The sequence below is a fragment of the Ranitomeya imitator genome, chromosome 4, assembly GCF_032444005.1.
Source record: "Ranitomeya imitator isolate aRanImi1 chromosome 4, aRanImi1.pri, whole genome shotgun sequence".
In the NCBI taxonomy this organism is placed as follows: Eukaryota; Metazoa; Chordata; class Amphibia; order Anura; family Dendrobatidae; genus Ranitomeya; species Ranitomeya imitator.
This window is the reverse complement of record NC_091285.1, coordinates 513154518-513172176: the sequence shown is the minus strand read 5'-3', so window position 1 is coordinate 513172176 and position 17659 is coordinate 513154518. Positions and strand designations below refer to the sequence as shown.

Genomic DNA, 17659 nt, shown 5'->3' with positions numbered 1-17659 from the left:
TGTGCAATTTCTCTTAAGCATGCCGATACCCCATATGTGGGGGAAAACCACTGTTTGGGTGCAGGGCTTGGAAGGGAAGGAGCGCCGTTTGACCTTTTGAAAGCAAAGTCTGCTGGAATAATTAGTGGACGCCATGTCACGTTTGGAGAGCCCCTGATGTACCTAAACATTGAAAACCCTCCACAAGTGACACAATTTTGGAAACTAGACTCCTCAGCGAACTTATCTAGGAGTGAGGTACCAGAACAGCAGAACCACCCCCCCCATATACTGTATGAACTCATTTTACCAACTACACTACCCAATGAATTCATCTAGGGGTGCAGTGATCATATTGACACCATCTGTGCCTCACAGATTTTAATTCTATTGGGCGGTGAAGAAAGTAGTTACATTTTTACCACTAAAATATTGTTTTAGCCCCAAGTTTTTAATTTTTTGCTAAGGGCTAATAGGAAAAGACGGACCTGTTATAAAAAATTCTCCTGGGTGTGCCATGTTATGGTGCATATTTTACTGTTCTGTTATGGCTTGCAGGTGCCATGAGCCACTGGGGGAGTCTCTGAGGTGCCAGAACAGCAGAACTCCTCATAAGTGACCCCATTTTACAAAATACACCTGTTGATGGCTTAACCTAGGGTTGCAGTGATCAGATTGACACAGCAGGTGTTTCATAGAATTTGATACCATTGGGCTGTGAAGAACAAATAATTAAATTTTTATCACAAAAAAATTGTTTTTCACAAGGAGAAATCGGTAAAATTGGCACCAACATGTATCACACAATTTCTGCTAAATTTAAAAATACCCCATATATGGCTACACAAGGCTATGCAGCTATACTCTGGAGGGACGGAGCGCTATTTGGCTCCTGGAGCGCAGATTTTCCTAGAATGCTTTGCGGACTCCATAAACAGAGCCCCTGAGTGCTAGAAGAGCAGAATCCCCCCTCAAGTCACCCCATTTTGTAAATTTTAGCCCTTTGGGAATTTATCTACAGGTATAGTGATGATTTTGACTCCATAGGTGTTTTCCAGAAACAGGCAGCAGTGGATATTACGGACAGAAAATTGCAAACTACTGTTGTAATGACCAGTACGTTATAGTGACCATATCATGCTTCTGGAAACACGAAACTGTAAATTAGGCAGACTCTCATCTCTACAGAAATGACAAACATGTGGACGCTAAATGTGGTTTAGGCACACTGTGGGGTTCATAAGGATGAGGGGATTTGGGACACAGATTTAACTTGATTTGTTTTGGGATGCGAGGATGTGATTAGCAGGGAATCTTCCGCTGTGCGTCTGTATCACTTATTTCACAGATTTACATGGAAACCCCTTTGTAAGCGCTCAGTGTAGAGAGCAGGATAAATGTGCTCTGAGCCTTACTGCGAACTTTGGGAGGTGGAATGAAAAAAATCAACACCAGGTGAAGAATTGGTTTTATTTATTTTTTACGCCATTCCTCGTGGGGTATCAGTGATTAGGCGACTTTATTCTTCGGATCGGTGCGATTACAGTGATACCAGTTTTATATAATTTTTTATATATTTGGCTGCTACAACACACTAAAAGACGCTTTTTATTGCAAATGCTAGTTTTTGCATCGCCATATTTTGAGAGCTGTAATTTTTCCATATTTCACCCAACACAGTTATGTGATGGCTTGTTTTTTGCTGGACGAGTTGACATTTTTATTGGTAGCATTTCCGATTGCTTTCTATTGCAAATAATGAGCAATTCAGGAATTGTTTTTTTTTTTATGACGTTAAGCGTGTGGTAAAATTGATAAGGCAGCTTTATTCTTCAGGATACCACACTTAGGGCCCCTTTCCACTTGCGAGGAAAATGGACGAGTGCAATCCGATAAAAAATTGGATTGCACTCGGACCAATGTTATTCAGTAGGTGATATTCCATTTGCGATTTTTTTCTCAGCCGAAATTGGACTGAGAAAAAAATCGCAGCATGCTGCGTATTGCTGCGATTCTCGGACGAGACTCGCCAATGCAAGTCAATGGGTGCGAGAAAAAAAAACACAGCACTCGCACCTTGCGATTTTTACGCACCGGTGTCCTTTGAAAAGCCGACAATTTAGCGCAGTGTACAGTAAAATCACACTGACAGGTTAGATTAGAGTAGATATATACACATAGAATAGGTATATATTTATTATTATTATACATTTTTATAGCGCCATTTATTCCATGGCGCTTTACATGTGGATACGGGGCAAATATAGACAAGTACATTAAACATGAGCAAATAAGGCACACGGGTACATAAGGAGGGAGGACCCTGCCCGCGAGGTTCTTTTTGAAGGTTTCTATGGTAGACGAGAGTCTGATGTGTTGGGGTAGAGAGTTCCAGAGTATGGGGGAAGCACGGGAGAAGTCTTGGATGCGGTTTTGGGAAGTAGAGATGAGAGGGGAGTAGAGAAGGAGGTCTTGAGAGGATCAGAGGTTGCGTGTAGGTAGGTATCGGGAGACCATGTCACAGATGTATGGAGGAGACAGGTTGTGGATGGCTTTGTATGTCATTGTGAGGGTTTTGAACTGGAGTCTCTGGGTGATAGGAAGCCTGTGAAGGGCTTGACATAGGGGAGAGGCTGGGGAATAGTGGGGAGACAGGTAGATTAGTCGGGCAGCAGAGTGTAGGATGGATTGGCATGGTGCCAGAGTGCTAGAGGGGAGTCCAGAGAGTAGGAGGTTGCAGTAGTCGAGGCGGGAGATGATAAGGGCATGCACTAGCGTTTTAGCGGTGTCGCGGTCAAGGAAAGCACGGATCCGGGAAATATTTTTGAGTTTGAGACGGCAGGAGGAGGCAAGGGCTTGGATATGTGGCTTGAAAGAGAGGATCACCCCGAGGCACCGGGCGTGTGGGACTGGGGAAAGTGAGCAGCCATTGACATTGATGGATAGGTCTGGTGGAGGGGTAGAGTGAGATGGGGGAAAGATGATGAATTCTGTTTTGTCCATGTTCAGTTGTAGAAAGCGAGCAGAAAAGAAGGCTGAAATAGCAGACAGACAGTGCGGGATTTTGGTAAGGAAGGAGGTGAGGTCAGGTCCGGATAGGTAAATCTGCGTGTCGTCAGCGTAGAGATGGTACTGCATACCGTGGGATTCTATGAGCTGTCCCAGGCCGAAAGTGTAGATGGAGAAGAGTAGGGGTCCTAGAACAGAGCCTTGAGGAACACCGACTGACAAGGGGCGAAGTGAGGAGGTGGTGTGGGGGAGGGAGACACTGAATGTTCGGTCTGTCAGATATGACGAGATCCAGGAAAGGGCCAAGTCTGTGATGCCAAGAGATGAGAGGATTTGTAGCAAAAGGGAGTGGTCCACAATGTCAAAGGCAGAAGACAGGTCCAGGAGAAGGAGGACAGAGTAGTGTCGCTTGCTCCTGGCAGTTAGTAGGTCATTGGTGACTTTAGTTAGGGCAGTTTCAGTTGAGTGATGGGAATGGAAGCCTGATTGTAACCGATCAAAGAGGGAGCAGGAGGAGAGGTGGGAGGACAGTTCAAGATGGACGTGTTGCTCCAGCAGTTTGGAGGCATAAGAGAGAAGAGATATCGGGCAATAGCTAGACACAGAGGATGGGTCGAGGGAGGGCTTTTTGAGGATGGGTGTGATCTTGGCATGCTTGAAGGATGAGGGGAAGACACCTGTTGTGAGTGAGAGGTTGAAAAGGTGCGTTAGGGTTGGGATGAAGACCGTAGAAAGGTTAGGGATGAGGTGGGACGGGAGTGGGTCAAGCGTGCAGGTGGTGAGGTGTGATCTTGACAGGAGGGTGGAGAGCTGATCTTCTGTCATGGTGGATAAGCTGGTTTTGGAGGAGCAGGGTTGAGCAGCTAAGAGGGGCAGTGGGCGCTGTGGGCCAAAACTTTTTCTGATCGTATCGATCTTCTGTTTAAAGAAAGAGGCGAAATCTTCAGCAGAAATGAGGAGGGAGGTGCTGGGGGACGGAGTAGAGAATTGAAATATATATATGTCAGGGAGACACATATATATATAATTTAATGCAGTGCTAGATAGCTTCAAAGCCGGTAATTCAATTGCCGGCTTTTGCTATCTCCTTCACAAACCCGACATTATATGAGACATGGTTTACATACAGTAAACCATCTCATATCCCTTTTTTTTTGCATATTCCACACTACTAATGTTAGTAGTGTGTATGTGCAAAATTTGGGCGCTCTAGCTATTATACTTAAGGGTTAAGTCGCGGAAAAAATTGGCGTGGGCTCCCGCGCAATTTTCTCCGCCAGAGTGGTAAAGCCAGTGACTGAGGGCAGATATTAATAGCCTGGAGAGGGTCCATGGCTATTGCCCCCCCCCCCCCGACTAAAAACATCTGCCCCCATCCACCCGAGAACAGGCACATCTGGAAGATGCGCCTATTCTGGCACTTGGCCACTCTCTTCCCATTCCCGTGTAGCGGTGGGATATGGTGTAATGAAGGGTTAATGTCACCTTGCTATTGTAAGGTGACATTAAGCCAGGTTCATAATGGAGAGGCGTCAATTATGACACCTAATTACCGGTTTTGAAGCTATCTAGCGCTGCATTAAATATAAATATTTATATTTATGCATTATATTTAATGCAGCGCTAGATAGCTTCAAAGCCGGTAATTCAATTGCCGGCTTTTGCTATCTCCTTCACAAACCCGACATTATATGAGACATGGTTTACATACAGTAAACCATCTCATATCCCTTTTTTTTTGCATATATATATATAGGTGTCTCCCTGACATATATATATATATGTATATATACCTATTCTATGTGTATAGATCTAATCTAACCTGTCAGTGTGATTTTACTGTACACTGCGCTGAATTACCGGCTTTTCAAAGGAGACCCATGCGTAAAAATCGGACAGCAATACGGATGTCATAGGATGTTGCGATAAAAAAATAGCATGACACTCGCATACGTTACATCCGTTTTTTCGGTCCGTAATTCGGACCGTTTTTTTTCTCTCAAGTGGAAAGGGGCCCTTACAGTGACTTGCGAAAGTATTCGGCTCCCTGGAACTTTTCAACCTTTTCCCACATATTATGCTTCAAACATAAAGATAACAAATGTACATTTTTAGTGAAGAATCAACAAGTGGAACACAATTGTGAAGTTGAATGAAATTTATTGTTTATTTAAAATTGTGGAAATTCAAAAAATGAAAAGTGGGGCGTTCAATATTATTCGGCCCCTTTAACTTAATACTTTGTTGCGCCACCTTTTGCTGTGATTACAGCTGCAAGTCGCTTGGGTTATGTCTCTATCAGTTTTGTGTGTCGAGAAACTGAAATTCTTGCCCATTCTTCCTTGGCAAACAGCTCGAGCTCAGTGAGGTTTGATGGAGATCGTTTATGAACTGCAGTTTTCAGCTCTTTCCACAGATTCTCGACTGGATTGAGGTCTGGACTTTGACTTGGCCATTCTAACACCTGGATATGTTTATTTGTGAACCATACCATTGTCGATTTTGCTTTATGTTTGGAATCATTGTCTTGTTGAAAGACAAATCTCTGTCCCAGTCTCAGGTCTTTTGCAGACTCCAACAGGTTTTCTTCAAGAATGGTCCTGTATTTGGCTCCATCCATCTTCCCATCAATTTTAACCATCTTCCCTGTCCCTGCTGAAGAAAAGCAGGCCCAAATCATTATGCTGCCACCTCCATGTTTGACAGTGGGGATGGTGTGTTCAGGGTGATGAGCTATATTGCCTTTACGCCAAACATATCGTTTGGCATTCCATAATGATTAAGGAAAAGCTGAATGTCACTAAGAAACAGGTGAGTACTCACTGTTTGAACAGATTTAGCAGAGTCCAGTGGATTTAGCTGAGTCAACAACCCCACCAACCGGTAATCCAAGGAGTATGGCATGCTTGCTTTAAGAAACATAAGTGGAAATCCAAAAAGGGGAAGAAAAAAGCCGCACCACACAAATCTTCCGATAAAAAAACCTTTGTCCTTTATTTCAACAGCGTGCTGTGGACATGGTTACAGAGGGAAGGATAGTGGTGGAACAAGCTGATTAAGTTAATGGACTATGGCCGTTTCGCGTGTTATACGCTTCAACGGGTCCAGATAAAGCAGATGGTGTGTCATTTCCTTTTAAATGTCACCACGTGACCTCATAGAATTTAAAATAATTAAAACATGTGAAACACATGAGCAAAACATGTAAAAACAACCACCAATGTTTCATTGATAATGTTACCAATTCACAAAAATATCAAACAGCATTTTTTTCCTCATTATTTTCCAAAAAATCTTAAACCGGCATGGAGAAAGAAAATTATAAGAAACACGAAAAGTCCAACCTCTCATTAAGACCTAAGGGGCTCTGCGCATTGGCTTTAATAATCCATTTCGCTTCATAACGTAGGAGAATTTTATTATGGTCCCTCCATTTTTTTGGTGTTTTAACCACTTCTAACCCTGCAAATCGTAGGCAGTGGGGATCGGAACCATGAGACTCCTGGATATGTTTAATAAACCGCGGCGAGCCTTTCCCTGTGGTGATAGAATTAAAGTGTTCCCGAAATCTTATGAGCATAGATCTTATGGTTTTCCCAATGTAAACATGGGCAAAAAAATTCCAGGTGCCAAAATCTTGTCCATAGGCACTTTGAGGTTCATGGCATATCCCCCTGAATACCCCTTACATCTCGATGATGTCAGTACCCTTATGGAAATTACTAACCCCAATACATCTTTGGAAAGCTTTCTGCCTGTTCAAAACTCTGTTCTCGTCCCTTTTACAGGTGCGTGAAGTCTAATTACATGCCCCCAACTTCACCGGGTAATGCAATAGACCTGTTCCTGTAACCAAGTCCACAGCACGCTGTTGACATAAAGGACAAAGATTTGTGTGGTGGTGCGGCTTTTTTCTTCCCCTTTTTGCATATTGTTTGGCATTGTTGCCAAAAGTTCAATTTTGGTTTCATCTGACCAAAGCACCTTCTTCCACATGTTTGATGTGTCTCCCAGGTGGCTTGTTGCAAACTTTAGACAACACTTTTTATGGATATCTTTGAGAAATGGCTTTCTTCTTGCCACTCTTCCATAAAGGCCAGATTTATGCAGTGTATGACTGATTGTTGTCCTATGGACAGACTGTCCCACCTCAGATGTAGATCTCTGCAGTTCATCCAGAGTGATCATGGGCCTCTTGGCTGCATCTCTGATCAGTCTTCTCCTTGTTTGAGATCAAAGTTTAGAGGAACGGCCGGCTCTTGGTAGATTTGCAGTGGTATGATACTCCTTCCTTTTCAATATGATCGCTTGCACAGTGCTCCTTGGGATGTTTAAAGTTTTGGAAATCAATTTGTATCCAAATCCAGTTTAAACTTCTCCACAACAGTATCACGGACCTGCCTGTTGTGTTCCTTGGTCTTCATGATGCTCTCTGTGCGTCAAACAGAACCCTGAGACTATCACAGAGCAGGTGCATTTATACGGAGACTTGATTACACACAGGTGAATTATATTTATCATCATTAGGCATTTAGGTCAACATTGGATCATTCAAAGATCCACAATGAACTTCGGGAGTGAGTTTGCTGCACTGAAAGTAAGGGTAAGGTTCCACATTCCAGATTGCCGGCGCTTTGGAAGGAGCGGCAAACTCGCTCTGCCCAAAGCGCTGCCCCCTTCTATACGCACGGTGATTCCGGATGTGTGCACACATCCGGAATCTCCGCAGCCCATTCATAGGGCTCTGTGTTACGGCTGGCGGAAAGCACCGAGTATATTTAGATATAATTATTGGTGTGTTCGCAGCCCGGGGTCCACCGTGCAGGAGACGGACCTGCTGCTAGCAAATGGGGGCACAATATGGCGGTATAAGTGAACTCTGTTACTCCTCAGAGTCGCACAGAAGGGAAAACGCTGTGCCGTGTTAGCGTCACAGGGGAACACAGCTGCCTAACCGAGCAAAAGCAATCAGTCGTCAGGGAGTAGCAAGCACACAAACACCTCTCCGATGGAGCCAGAATTCTAATGGCTTTACGCCAGCCCTGAATTCACCACATAAAACTCCTCACCGGAGGTGCCGGTATTCTAGTGGCTTATTTCAGCCGGACCCTGACCACAAGCAGACAAGACCACTGAATAGCAAAAGCTCATGACATAAGCTGATCCTAACGCATGATCGTGCGGCCATACAAACCTTTTATAGCTGCAGCAACTTCAGGACCTTCCTAGAGGACCAATGGGAGCTGCTGTAGTACCTGAGCATGTGACCCCTGACCTCCAATGAGAGGTCTTACCTTGGGCATGCTCAGAAGGGGAAAAGCAGGACTTAGTCCCAGAGACGTCTGCTCGCCGCTGACCAGTACTGGCTACAATGGCTGAGCCTGGAAAGGCAGCAGTAACCATCCGCACAGTATCAGGCTGAGCCAGACACTGGGACCGACGTCTCTGCTGAGCAGGCTCCGCTGCGGCTGGAGAAGAATGGGAGACCGCAGCGGAGATGGTTCAAGACTCCCCCTGGGCAGAGGTGGGATCTCAACCCCTAACACCCTGTGATTTACCTTGCGGCGACGCAGCGTTAGGTAAACGGACATGCTATGCTCTAAAAAGACACGCTGCATGTCCGTAAATGCAGGGCTGCCGGATGTGTGTTCGCATGCATAGTGGAGACGGGATTTCATAAAATCCCCTCCACTATGCCGTAACATCTGGACGCTGCGGATTGAATTCTGTGGTTGTCCGCAGCTAATCCGGACAGTGGACACGCACCCTAAAGGGGCAGAATAATATTGCACGCCTCACATTTAAGTTTTTGAATTTCCAAAAATTTTTTTAAAATAACCAATAAATTTCGTTCAACTTCACAATTGTGTTCCACTTGTTGATTCTTCACCGAAAATTAACATTTGGTATCTATGTTTGAAGCATGATATGTGGAAAAAGGTTGAAAAGTTCCAGGGAGCCGAATACTTTCACAAGGCACTGTATATACCGTATTTTTCGCTTTATAACACGTACCTGATTATAAGGCGTACTCCCAAATTTGGTGAAGAAAAAGAGAAAAAAATAATTTTTTATGTTAAATGGGGGTCTGTCTTATAATGCCAGTATCTGTCTTACAAATCATATGTCCCTCATTCTTCTATCAATATAAACCCCATCCTTGTGCTGGCACATGCCTCCCTGTGCTGCTGTCAGGCACATGCCCCCCCTGGGTCACTATATGCCCCCTGTGCTGGCAGGCGCATGCCCCCTTGGTCACAATATGTCCCCTTCTGCTGCAAGCAGGGACATGCCCCCCTCTGCTGCTGGCAGGCACATGCCTCCTGTGCTGCTGGCAGACACATGCCCCCCTGGGTCACTATATGCCCCCCCTGTGCTGGCAGACACATGCCCCCCTGGGTCACTATATGCCCCCCTGTGCTGCTGGCAGGGACATGCCCCCCTGGTCACAATTTGCCCCCCCCCCCAGTGCTGGCAGGAACATGCCCCCTGTGCTGCTGGCAGGCACGTGCCCCCCCGGTTACAATATGCCCCCCTGTGCTGCTGACAGGTACAGCCCCCCCGGTCACTATATGCCCCCCGTGCTCCTGGCAGACACATACCCCCCCCCCCCCCTGTGCTGCTGGCAGACACATGCCCCCCCTCCCCCCCCCCCGTGCTGCTGGCAGACACACATGACCCCCCCCCCCGGGCTGCTGGCAGACAGACACCACCCCCCCCCCCCCCGCTGCTGGCAGACACATGCCCCCCCTCGCTGCTGTCAGACATAGGCTCCCCCCCCCCCGTGCTGCTGGCAGACACATGCCCCCCTGTGCTGCTGTCAGACACAGGCCCCCCCCTGTGCTGCTGGCAGACACATGCCCCCCCCTCTGCTGCTGGCAGGCACATGCCCCCCCGTGCTGCTGGCAATCACATGCCCCCCTGTGCTGCTGGCAGGCACATGATCCCCCCCCCCGTGCTGCTGGCAGACACATGCCCCCCCTGTGCTGCTGGCAGCCACATGATATAAATAACAAACACTTAACTCACCTTCCGATGTTGGCTCCGTGCTCACAGCTCCTCTCTTGTGCTTCCTGTTTCCCAGGCATCGGATCATGTTACCTGGGCACACAGTGATGTCATCACTGTGCTGTGCCGATCACATGATCGGATGTCCGCACAGAGCCATCATCGGAAGGAGGTCAGTTAAGTGTTTGTTATTTTATCATGTGCCTGCCAGCAACAGGGGGGGCATGTGTCTGCCAGCAGCACAGGGGTGGGGGGCATGTGTCTGCCAGCAGCACAGGGGGGGCATGTGTCTGCCAGCAGCACGGGTGGGGGGGCATGTTTCTGCCAGCAGCACAGGGGGGCATGTGTCTGCCAGCAGCACAGGGGGGTCATGTGTCTGCCAGCAGCACAGGGGTGGGGCATGTGTCTGCCAGCAGCACAGGGGTGGGGCATGTGTCTGCCAGCAGCATAGGGGAGGCATGTGCCTGCCAGCAGCACAGGGGGGAAGATGTGTCTGCCAGCAGTACGGGGTGGGGGGGGCATGTGTCTGCCAGCAGCATGGGGGGGGGGGCATGTGTCTGCCAGCAGCATGGGGGGGGGGCATGTGTCTGCCAGCAGCACGGGGGGGGGGGGGGCATATAAGAGTGACTGAGGAGGCCATGTCCATGATGGGAGGGGGGGGGAGATGCAGGCACATGTAATATTCGCTGCTCCCCTGTGAATCAACTGGGCACAGGTTCAGCACTGAGGTGATGGACAGCAGGTGCAGTGAATATTACATGAGGCTAATGAGCGGGATCACAGGACCTCTGGCTGTCTCTGCTGCCAGCAGCCAGCCCATCCCAGCCCCCTGACACCACTCCAGAGCCACCCCCCCTCCTCTACAGCATAGCACGCAGATTCGGATTATAAGACGCACCCCCCACTTTCCCCCAAAATTTGGAACAAAAGTGCGTCTTATAATCCGAAAAATACTGTAGTTTTTTTAAGGGGTTTGGCGCTTTTACACAGTAAAAACTTTTTTGTAGAAAAAAAATTATTATTTTTGCATCGCTGTTTTCTGAGAGCTAACATTTTTTATTTTACCACTGATGGCACTGCATGACAGCTTGTTTTTGCGGAAGAAGATGATGTTTTCAGAGATACCATTTGCACTTACATTTGTCTTGTTTTATTCCACTTTTTGTTAATTGAAAAACCATTGTGTCCCACCCAAATCCCCCCTCCTTTTTTTAAATATACATATTATATTTTACTAGATGGCAGCCCGATTCTAAAGAATCGGGAGTCTAGAATCCATATATACTTGAAATTCGGCAGGAGCTTGAAGAGCAACGTCACTGGGCCCGCCTCCATGCAGTAGAAACTTGCTGTGAGGTAAAAATTCAAAAATCACACCAAAATGGCGGGCGGAGTGTGTCACAGTACGGCACGTTTCTGATTGGTCGCTCGCAGCAGGCGGCAACCAATCAGACACTGGACACTGTTGACGTCACTTATCTCCGGACATTAGCTCCGGACATTAGCTCCGGACATTAGCTCCGGACAAAGCCACGGAAGTTGGCACAAATTGCAGGAAACAGGAACACATGGGCTACTTGCACAGTGAACAAGTCTGTATGATCATGTTCACACACCACCAAGAAACCTGAAGACACAAAAGAGAATAGTAAAACCAAAAACACTCAGTTTGAAAAAATGTTGCAGTAATCCGCAAGTGCTAGTAAAAGATGTAAAAAAAAGGGTATTTGGTTGATACGTTTTTTGCAAAAAATGTATACTAAGCTGCTCTACCAATCTTCACGGTATACCCTTATCAGAGCAGTCCTAACTAATGTATGCAATCCCTATCTGATGTATTTAAAAACCTGATCATCTGTATATAACCTGTGTGAACAGGGTTCAGAGAGGAAAAATCCATGTGTGCATACAGGGTAGAACAGCTTTTGTGCAGATAGCCCAAGAGGAGTGGTGGAACTCCCCAGTCTTGTAGACACAAGAGAACAATTATGGAAATTGCAGGAAGTAGTATTCTAGGCAATTATATATAAGATTATTTTCAGATTTTTATTTTTTTTTTTTCAAATATTTTTACAATTTTTTTTTATTTTTACTTTGTGCCATTATGGGACTTTTAGGCTATGTTCACACTTTGCGGATTTTGCTGCGGATCCGCAGCGGATTTGACTGCTGCGGATCCGCAGCAGTTTCCCATGAGTTTACAGTACAATGTAAACCTATGGGAAACAAAAAACGCTGTGCACATGCTGCGGAAAAAAACGCGCGGAAACGCTGCAGATTACATTCCGCAGCATGTCACTTCTTTTCTGCGGATTTTCACCTGCTCCAATAGGAAACTGCAGATAAAAATCCGCATTAGAAACCGCAGTAAAAACCGCGATAAATCCGCAGTAAAAACCGCGACGGGTTTTCACTGCGGATTTTGGAATTCCGCTGTGGAAAAATCCGCAGTGGAATCCGCAAAGTGTGAACATAGCCTTACTTTCAGCAACCTGATCGCAATTAGGCCGGGGTCACACACAATGTATAAAAAAATCTGTCTGATTTTGTTTGCTGAGAATCGCACAAATGTTCTCCATATGGTGATCCGTATCTCATCCGTGTGCTATTCCAGGATGCTTTTTTTTCTCATCCGTATGGTGAGATCCTCTCACACATTTGCAAAATGAGCAAATAATGGCTGAGCCATTCCTGTCACCTGCCCAATGCCTGAGAATTTCTCGCAAGTCATACTGATGGTACGTGTGCTGTGCATGAGCATTGCAATAGATTATAACTGTTAGTGCTGCACTGACACAAGTCCCTGAGACTGTGCTCTGTGCATGGCCTGAGGGGCTTGCTGTAGCCTGGTGACCCATCAGAATCAGCTGACACTCAGCTGTGATCGCATGCGCACAGCCTATCTAAGGTTGGGAAGTACCAGCTGAGCATGACGTACTGAATACATCCAATGTCAGAAACGGGTTAAAGAAGCCCTCATTAAGTTTTATTAATTAAATCTTTTAATTAAATGTGTATATGTGCATGTCGTGTAGTGTGTATAACAATATACTAACCTACCACCGCCTTCTCCAGTATCCAGCACCCTCCGCTCCTCTTGTGAGTGACACCACTGCTCTTCAGACTATTCAGATCACTCTTATTTGTGATTCGGAAATCTCTTATACAATGTAATTCTTTGCCGCCCCGTTCTGACGCTCCATAAGCTTACAATATAATAGCCACTTCGGGTCACACAGAGCACAGTGTCACTGAGTCTGAAGAGCAATGACATCACTGAGAAGCAGAGCAGAACTGTGCTGATCACAAGAGAAGATGGCAGTAAGTGAGTATATTACCACACACTACATACACATATACAGAGTTCATGAAAAATCTTCATTGGAGGGCCAATGAAATAGCAGCCATCAGCATGGGGCTTCAACTGATGAAATAACCTTTATTTGGAAACAAATGATAGAGAACACATGCAGACTGGGATATAACTAATGATATTCAGTTAGGTGTGTGCAAGAAAATGAACTCTTGATACAGTGGTTTGTTTTTTTCTTCAATTCAGAAATTGTACAATAAGGGTATGTGCACACGTCAGGATTTCTTGCAGAAATTTCCTGAAGAAAACCGGAAATTTTCTGCAAGAAATCCGCATTTTTTTTTGCGTTTTTTTAGCATTTTGCAAGCGTAATTAGCTTTCAGAATGCTAAAGTTTTCCAAGCGATCTGTAGCATCGCTTGGAAAACTGACTGACAGGTTGGTCACACTTGTCAAACATAGTGTTTGACAAGTGTGACCAACTTTTTACTATAGATGCTGCCTATGCTGCATCTATAGTAAAAGATGGAATGTTTAAAAATAATTAAAAAAATTTTTTTAAAAATGGTTATACTTACCCTGCAGACAGCCGATCTCCTCAGCGGCGTCCATTCCTATAGATGGTGTGTGTGTGCAGGCCCTTCGATGACGTCGCAGTCACGTGAGCGGTCGTGCGACCAATCACAGGACTGCGACGTCATCGCAGGTCCTTCACACAGACCATCTATAGGAACAGAAGCGGCAGCATGCACCGCTGAGAGGCGGGAAGACACCGGGGCCATCAAAGGGTGAGTATATGACTATTTTTTATTTTAATTCTTTTTTTTTTTTTTTTTACTAATTATATGGTGCCCAGTCCGTGGAGGAGAGTCTCCTCTCCTCCACCCTGGGTACCAACCGCACATAATCTGCTTACTTCCCGCATGGTGTGCACAGCCCCATGCGGAAAGTAAGCGGATCAATGCACTCCTAGGTGTGCGGAATCCCCGCAATTCCGCATTTTTAATGAACATGTTGCTTTTTTTTCCGCAATGCGATTTTTTTCGCGGAAAAAAAAGCAACATTTGCACTAGAAATGCGGAATACACTGTAATTAATAGGAGGCATATGTAAGCATTTTTTTCACATTTTTATCACGTTTTTATAGCAAAAAAATGCGAAAAATACTGAACGTGTGCACATGGCCTCAATGACAGCAGTCATTATTCAGATGTGATTTTCTATTGGCCCTGCGCTGAAGCAATCTGAGGTGCACTGTTATATAGGCTGTACATATGGAAATGTACATTAGTCACAAAATAATCTATATATCATTCACTCATGATGAGCACAGTCAAAGCCAGATATGCCAGTTGTTGCCTTTCTACACTAAACCTACATAAAATGTACAAGACTATAAACAAAAAATGTAGTTACCCTCAGTGTTTTTAAGTTTGTACTATTTTCATACACCTTTCTGTTACATGAAGACACTTTTACACAGACGTTATTTACTAGTAGGAATTTCATTTTCTTGACATGAAATAGCTTAAGCATCTGCATTTACAGTGGACACTAACTAACTGTTAGGTCTTTTTTTTTAGAACCAAGTGTTTTGCCATATAAACTGGACACTCAGGTGTCATAATTACACTACAACTGTGGTAAAAATACTTTTCACTACAAAACATACTGTCAAGTTGCATCCTGGAAATCTTTATATACAACATAGTATACAGTCATGGCCTTGAAATTCTTCCAGAAAATTAAGTATTTCTCTCAGAAAAGTATTACAATTACAACGTTTCGTTATACACAATGTGTATTTTCTTTGTGTGTATTGGAACAACACAAAAAAAAGCTAAAAAAAAAGGCAAATTGGAAATCATTTCACACAGAACCCCAAAAATGGTCCAAATAGTTGGTTGAACACCCTTTGGTATAAATAACTACAATCATTTGCTTCTTATAACCAACAAGCTTCTTGCACCTCTCAACTGGAATTTTGGACCACTCTTCTTTTGTAAACTGCTCCAGGTCTCTCGTATTTGAAGGGTGCCTTTTCCAACAGCAATTTTAAGATCTCTCCACAGGTGTTCAATGGAATTTAGATCCGGATTCATTTCTGGCCACGTCAGAACTCTTTAGCGCTTTGTTTCCATCCATTTCTGGGTTCTCCTTGAAGCATGTTTGGGGTCATTGTCCTACTGGAAGACCCATGACCTAGGACACAAACCGAAACAGACATTCATGCTTGGCCAATCCAAGCTTCCATATTAATCGGAGGTTATTCAACTGATTCTGAATTTCTTTTTTTCTATTTATGTTTGAGGTAAAACCAGGAATGGATTCTAAAGTTCTAAAGTCAAATCTTTAAAACCGTTCTTTGAACTTCTGTTATGAGATTTATTTCACCTGATAAAATGTGTACATGAAAAGTTGATGGAAATCGTAGCATAAGTAGCAATCATGAAGGCACCTTGCTGTGTGAGCTGCATTTAATGTATCTGTGGCAGTGTATGATTGTGACGCTGTACTGACTTCTCAGCCTCATACTAGATCCAGCATGAGAAGTGCATTAAACTGTTTCTGCTTGAACAAAAGGTTTTACACAAGGTGTTCTGTGATTTTCCTGCAGAATGTACATGCAAGAGCTGGATCCCGTAAGAAATGCACAGATGCTAAAGAGAAATGATAAATCTTAGTGGCGCACAGGCAAGATTTGGTGAGCATACAGTCATTTATCCTTTCGATAGGATCTGAGGTACTACACACATTCAGATCCACAAGAACTGTCTTGCGATTTATATTGATAAAATATGAAAATACTTAGATTTGTTCATCTTTTCTCCCTATTAGTTTTTACTGTAGATAAAGGGATGTTATAACTATCAGTTAATTATTAGATGTAATACCATTTCCCTGGAAAATACGTGTGTGTGCTTTTAATCTTCTTATAATCTGTGCAAATACAGTGGGGGAAATAAGTATTTGATACACTGCAGATTTTGCAAGTTTTCCCACCGCCAAAGAATGGAGAGGTCTGTAATTTTTATAGTAGGTACACTTCATCTGTGAGAGACAGACTATTTTTAAGAAATCCAGAAAATCACATTGTATGATATTCGCATATTAGCGTTTTATTGCATGAAATATGTATTTGATACAATAGATGGACATAACTTAATATTTGGTACAGAAACCTTTGTTTGCATTTACAGAGGTCAGACATTTCCTGTAGTTCTTGACCAAGTTTGCACACACTGCAGCAGGGATTTTGGCCCACTCCTCCATACAAATCTTCTCCAGATCTTTCAGGTTTCTGGGCTGTCACTGGGCAAATTGAGTTTCATCTCCCTCCAAAGATTTTCTATTTGGTTGAGGTCTGGAGACTAGCTAGGCCACTCCAGGATCTTCAAATGCTTCTTACAGAGCCACTTCTTAGTTGCCCTGGTTGTGTGTTTCAGGTCATTGTTATGCTGGAAGACTCAGCCACGACCAATCTTTAATGCTCTTACTGAGGGAAGTAGGTTGCTGGCCAAAATCGATCAATACATGACCCCATCCATCTTCCTGTCAATATGATGCAGTGGTCCTTTCCCCTTTGCAGAAAAGCACCCCAAAGTGTGATGTTTTTTGCACCATGCTTCACAGTTGGGACAGTATTCTTTGGGTTGTACTCATCCTTCTTCTTCCTCCAAACACGACAAAGTGGAGTTGTTGGCAAAAAGTTCTATTTTTGGTTTCATCTGACCACATGACCATCTCCCATGCCTCCTCTGGATCATCCAGATGGTCATTGGCGAATTCAAACAGGCCTGGACATGTGCTGGCGTGAGCAGGGGGACCTTACGTGCCCTGGAGGATTTTAATCCGTGTTCTAGGCTGATTCCTGACCTTTCTCCGAATCATCCTTACCTCCTTACCATCCTTCTCTAATAATTGCACCAACAGTTGTTGCCTTCTCACCAAGCTGACTGACTTACAATATTTTATACAATTGCTGAGTCTGATTCTTTGCTTCAACTCCTATAAACTGGGACTTGTGGTACATTATAGTAATAGACAGTTATAGAGCACATGGGGCGTAAACACTGCGGTTGTTCTGCTCTTACTGAAATGTTCCTCAACTACTGGTCCCTGAAAATGGCTTGTCAACAATGGGCAACATATTATTATAAATAATGTCTCCAAGGGTTTTATCATAAGCACATTGTACTTGAGCCAACGTCGTTAACCTAGACTTTATCAGCACATCCTTGTTGTTGTTCTGTTTGTCAGAAATTAGCTGTAAACTGTGAATTGCAATCTGTAAGATGTGCAGGCGTTTTTTGTAGTGGCTTAACTTCATCTGTATTCTTTGAATGTGGCT

The 17659-nt window shown here is 44.5% G+C and overlaps 2 protein-coding genes across 2 annotated transcripts in view; one reads left to right on the top strand and one right to left on the bottom strand.

Annotated features, from left to right (window-relative positions):
* HDGFL3 (HDGF like 3) overlaps positions 1–17659 on the top strand; it is a 146893-nt gene that overhangs the window by 124187 nt on the left and 5047 nt on the right. Inside the window, exon 7 of the mRNA XM_069766094.1 lies at positions 15926–16012. Coding sequence (XP_069622195.1) covers positions 15926–15982 — 57 coding nt within the window. The 3' untranslated portion in view covers positions 15983–16012. The remainder of the gene's footprint in view (positions 1–15925; positions 16013–17659) is intronic.
* The window catches only part of TM6SF1 (transmembrane 6 superfamily member 1), a 148668-nt gene continuing 146403 nt past the window's right edge, over positions 15395–17659 (bottom strand). The window contains exon 10 of the mRNA XM_069766092.1: positions 15395–15510. Within this exon, the coding sequence (XP_069622193.1) occupies positions 15484–15510 (27 nt within the window). The 3' untranslated portion in view covers positions 15395–15483. The remainder of the gene's footprint in view (positions 15511–17659) is intronic.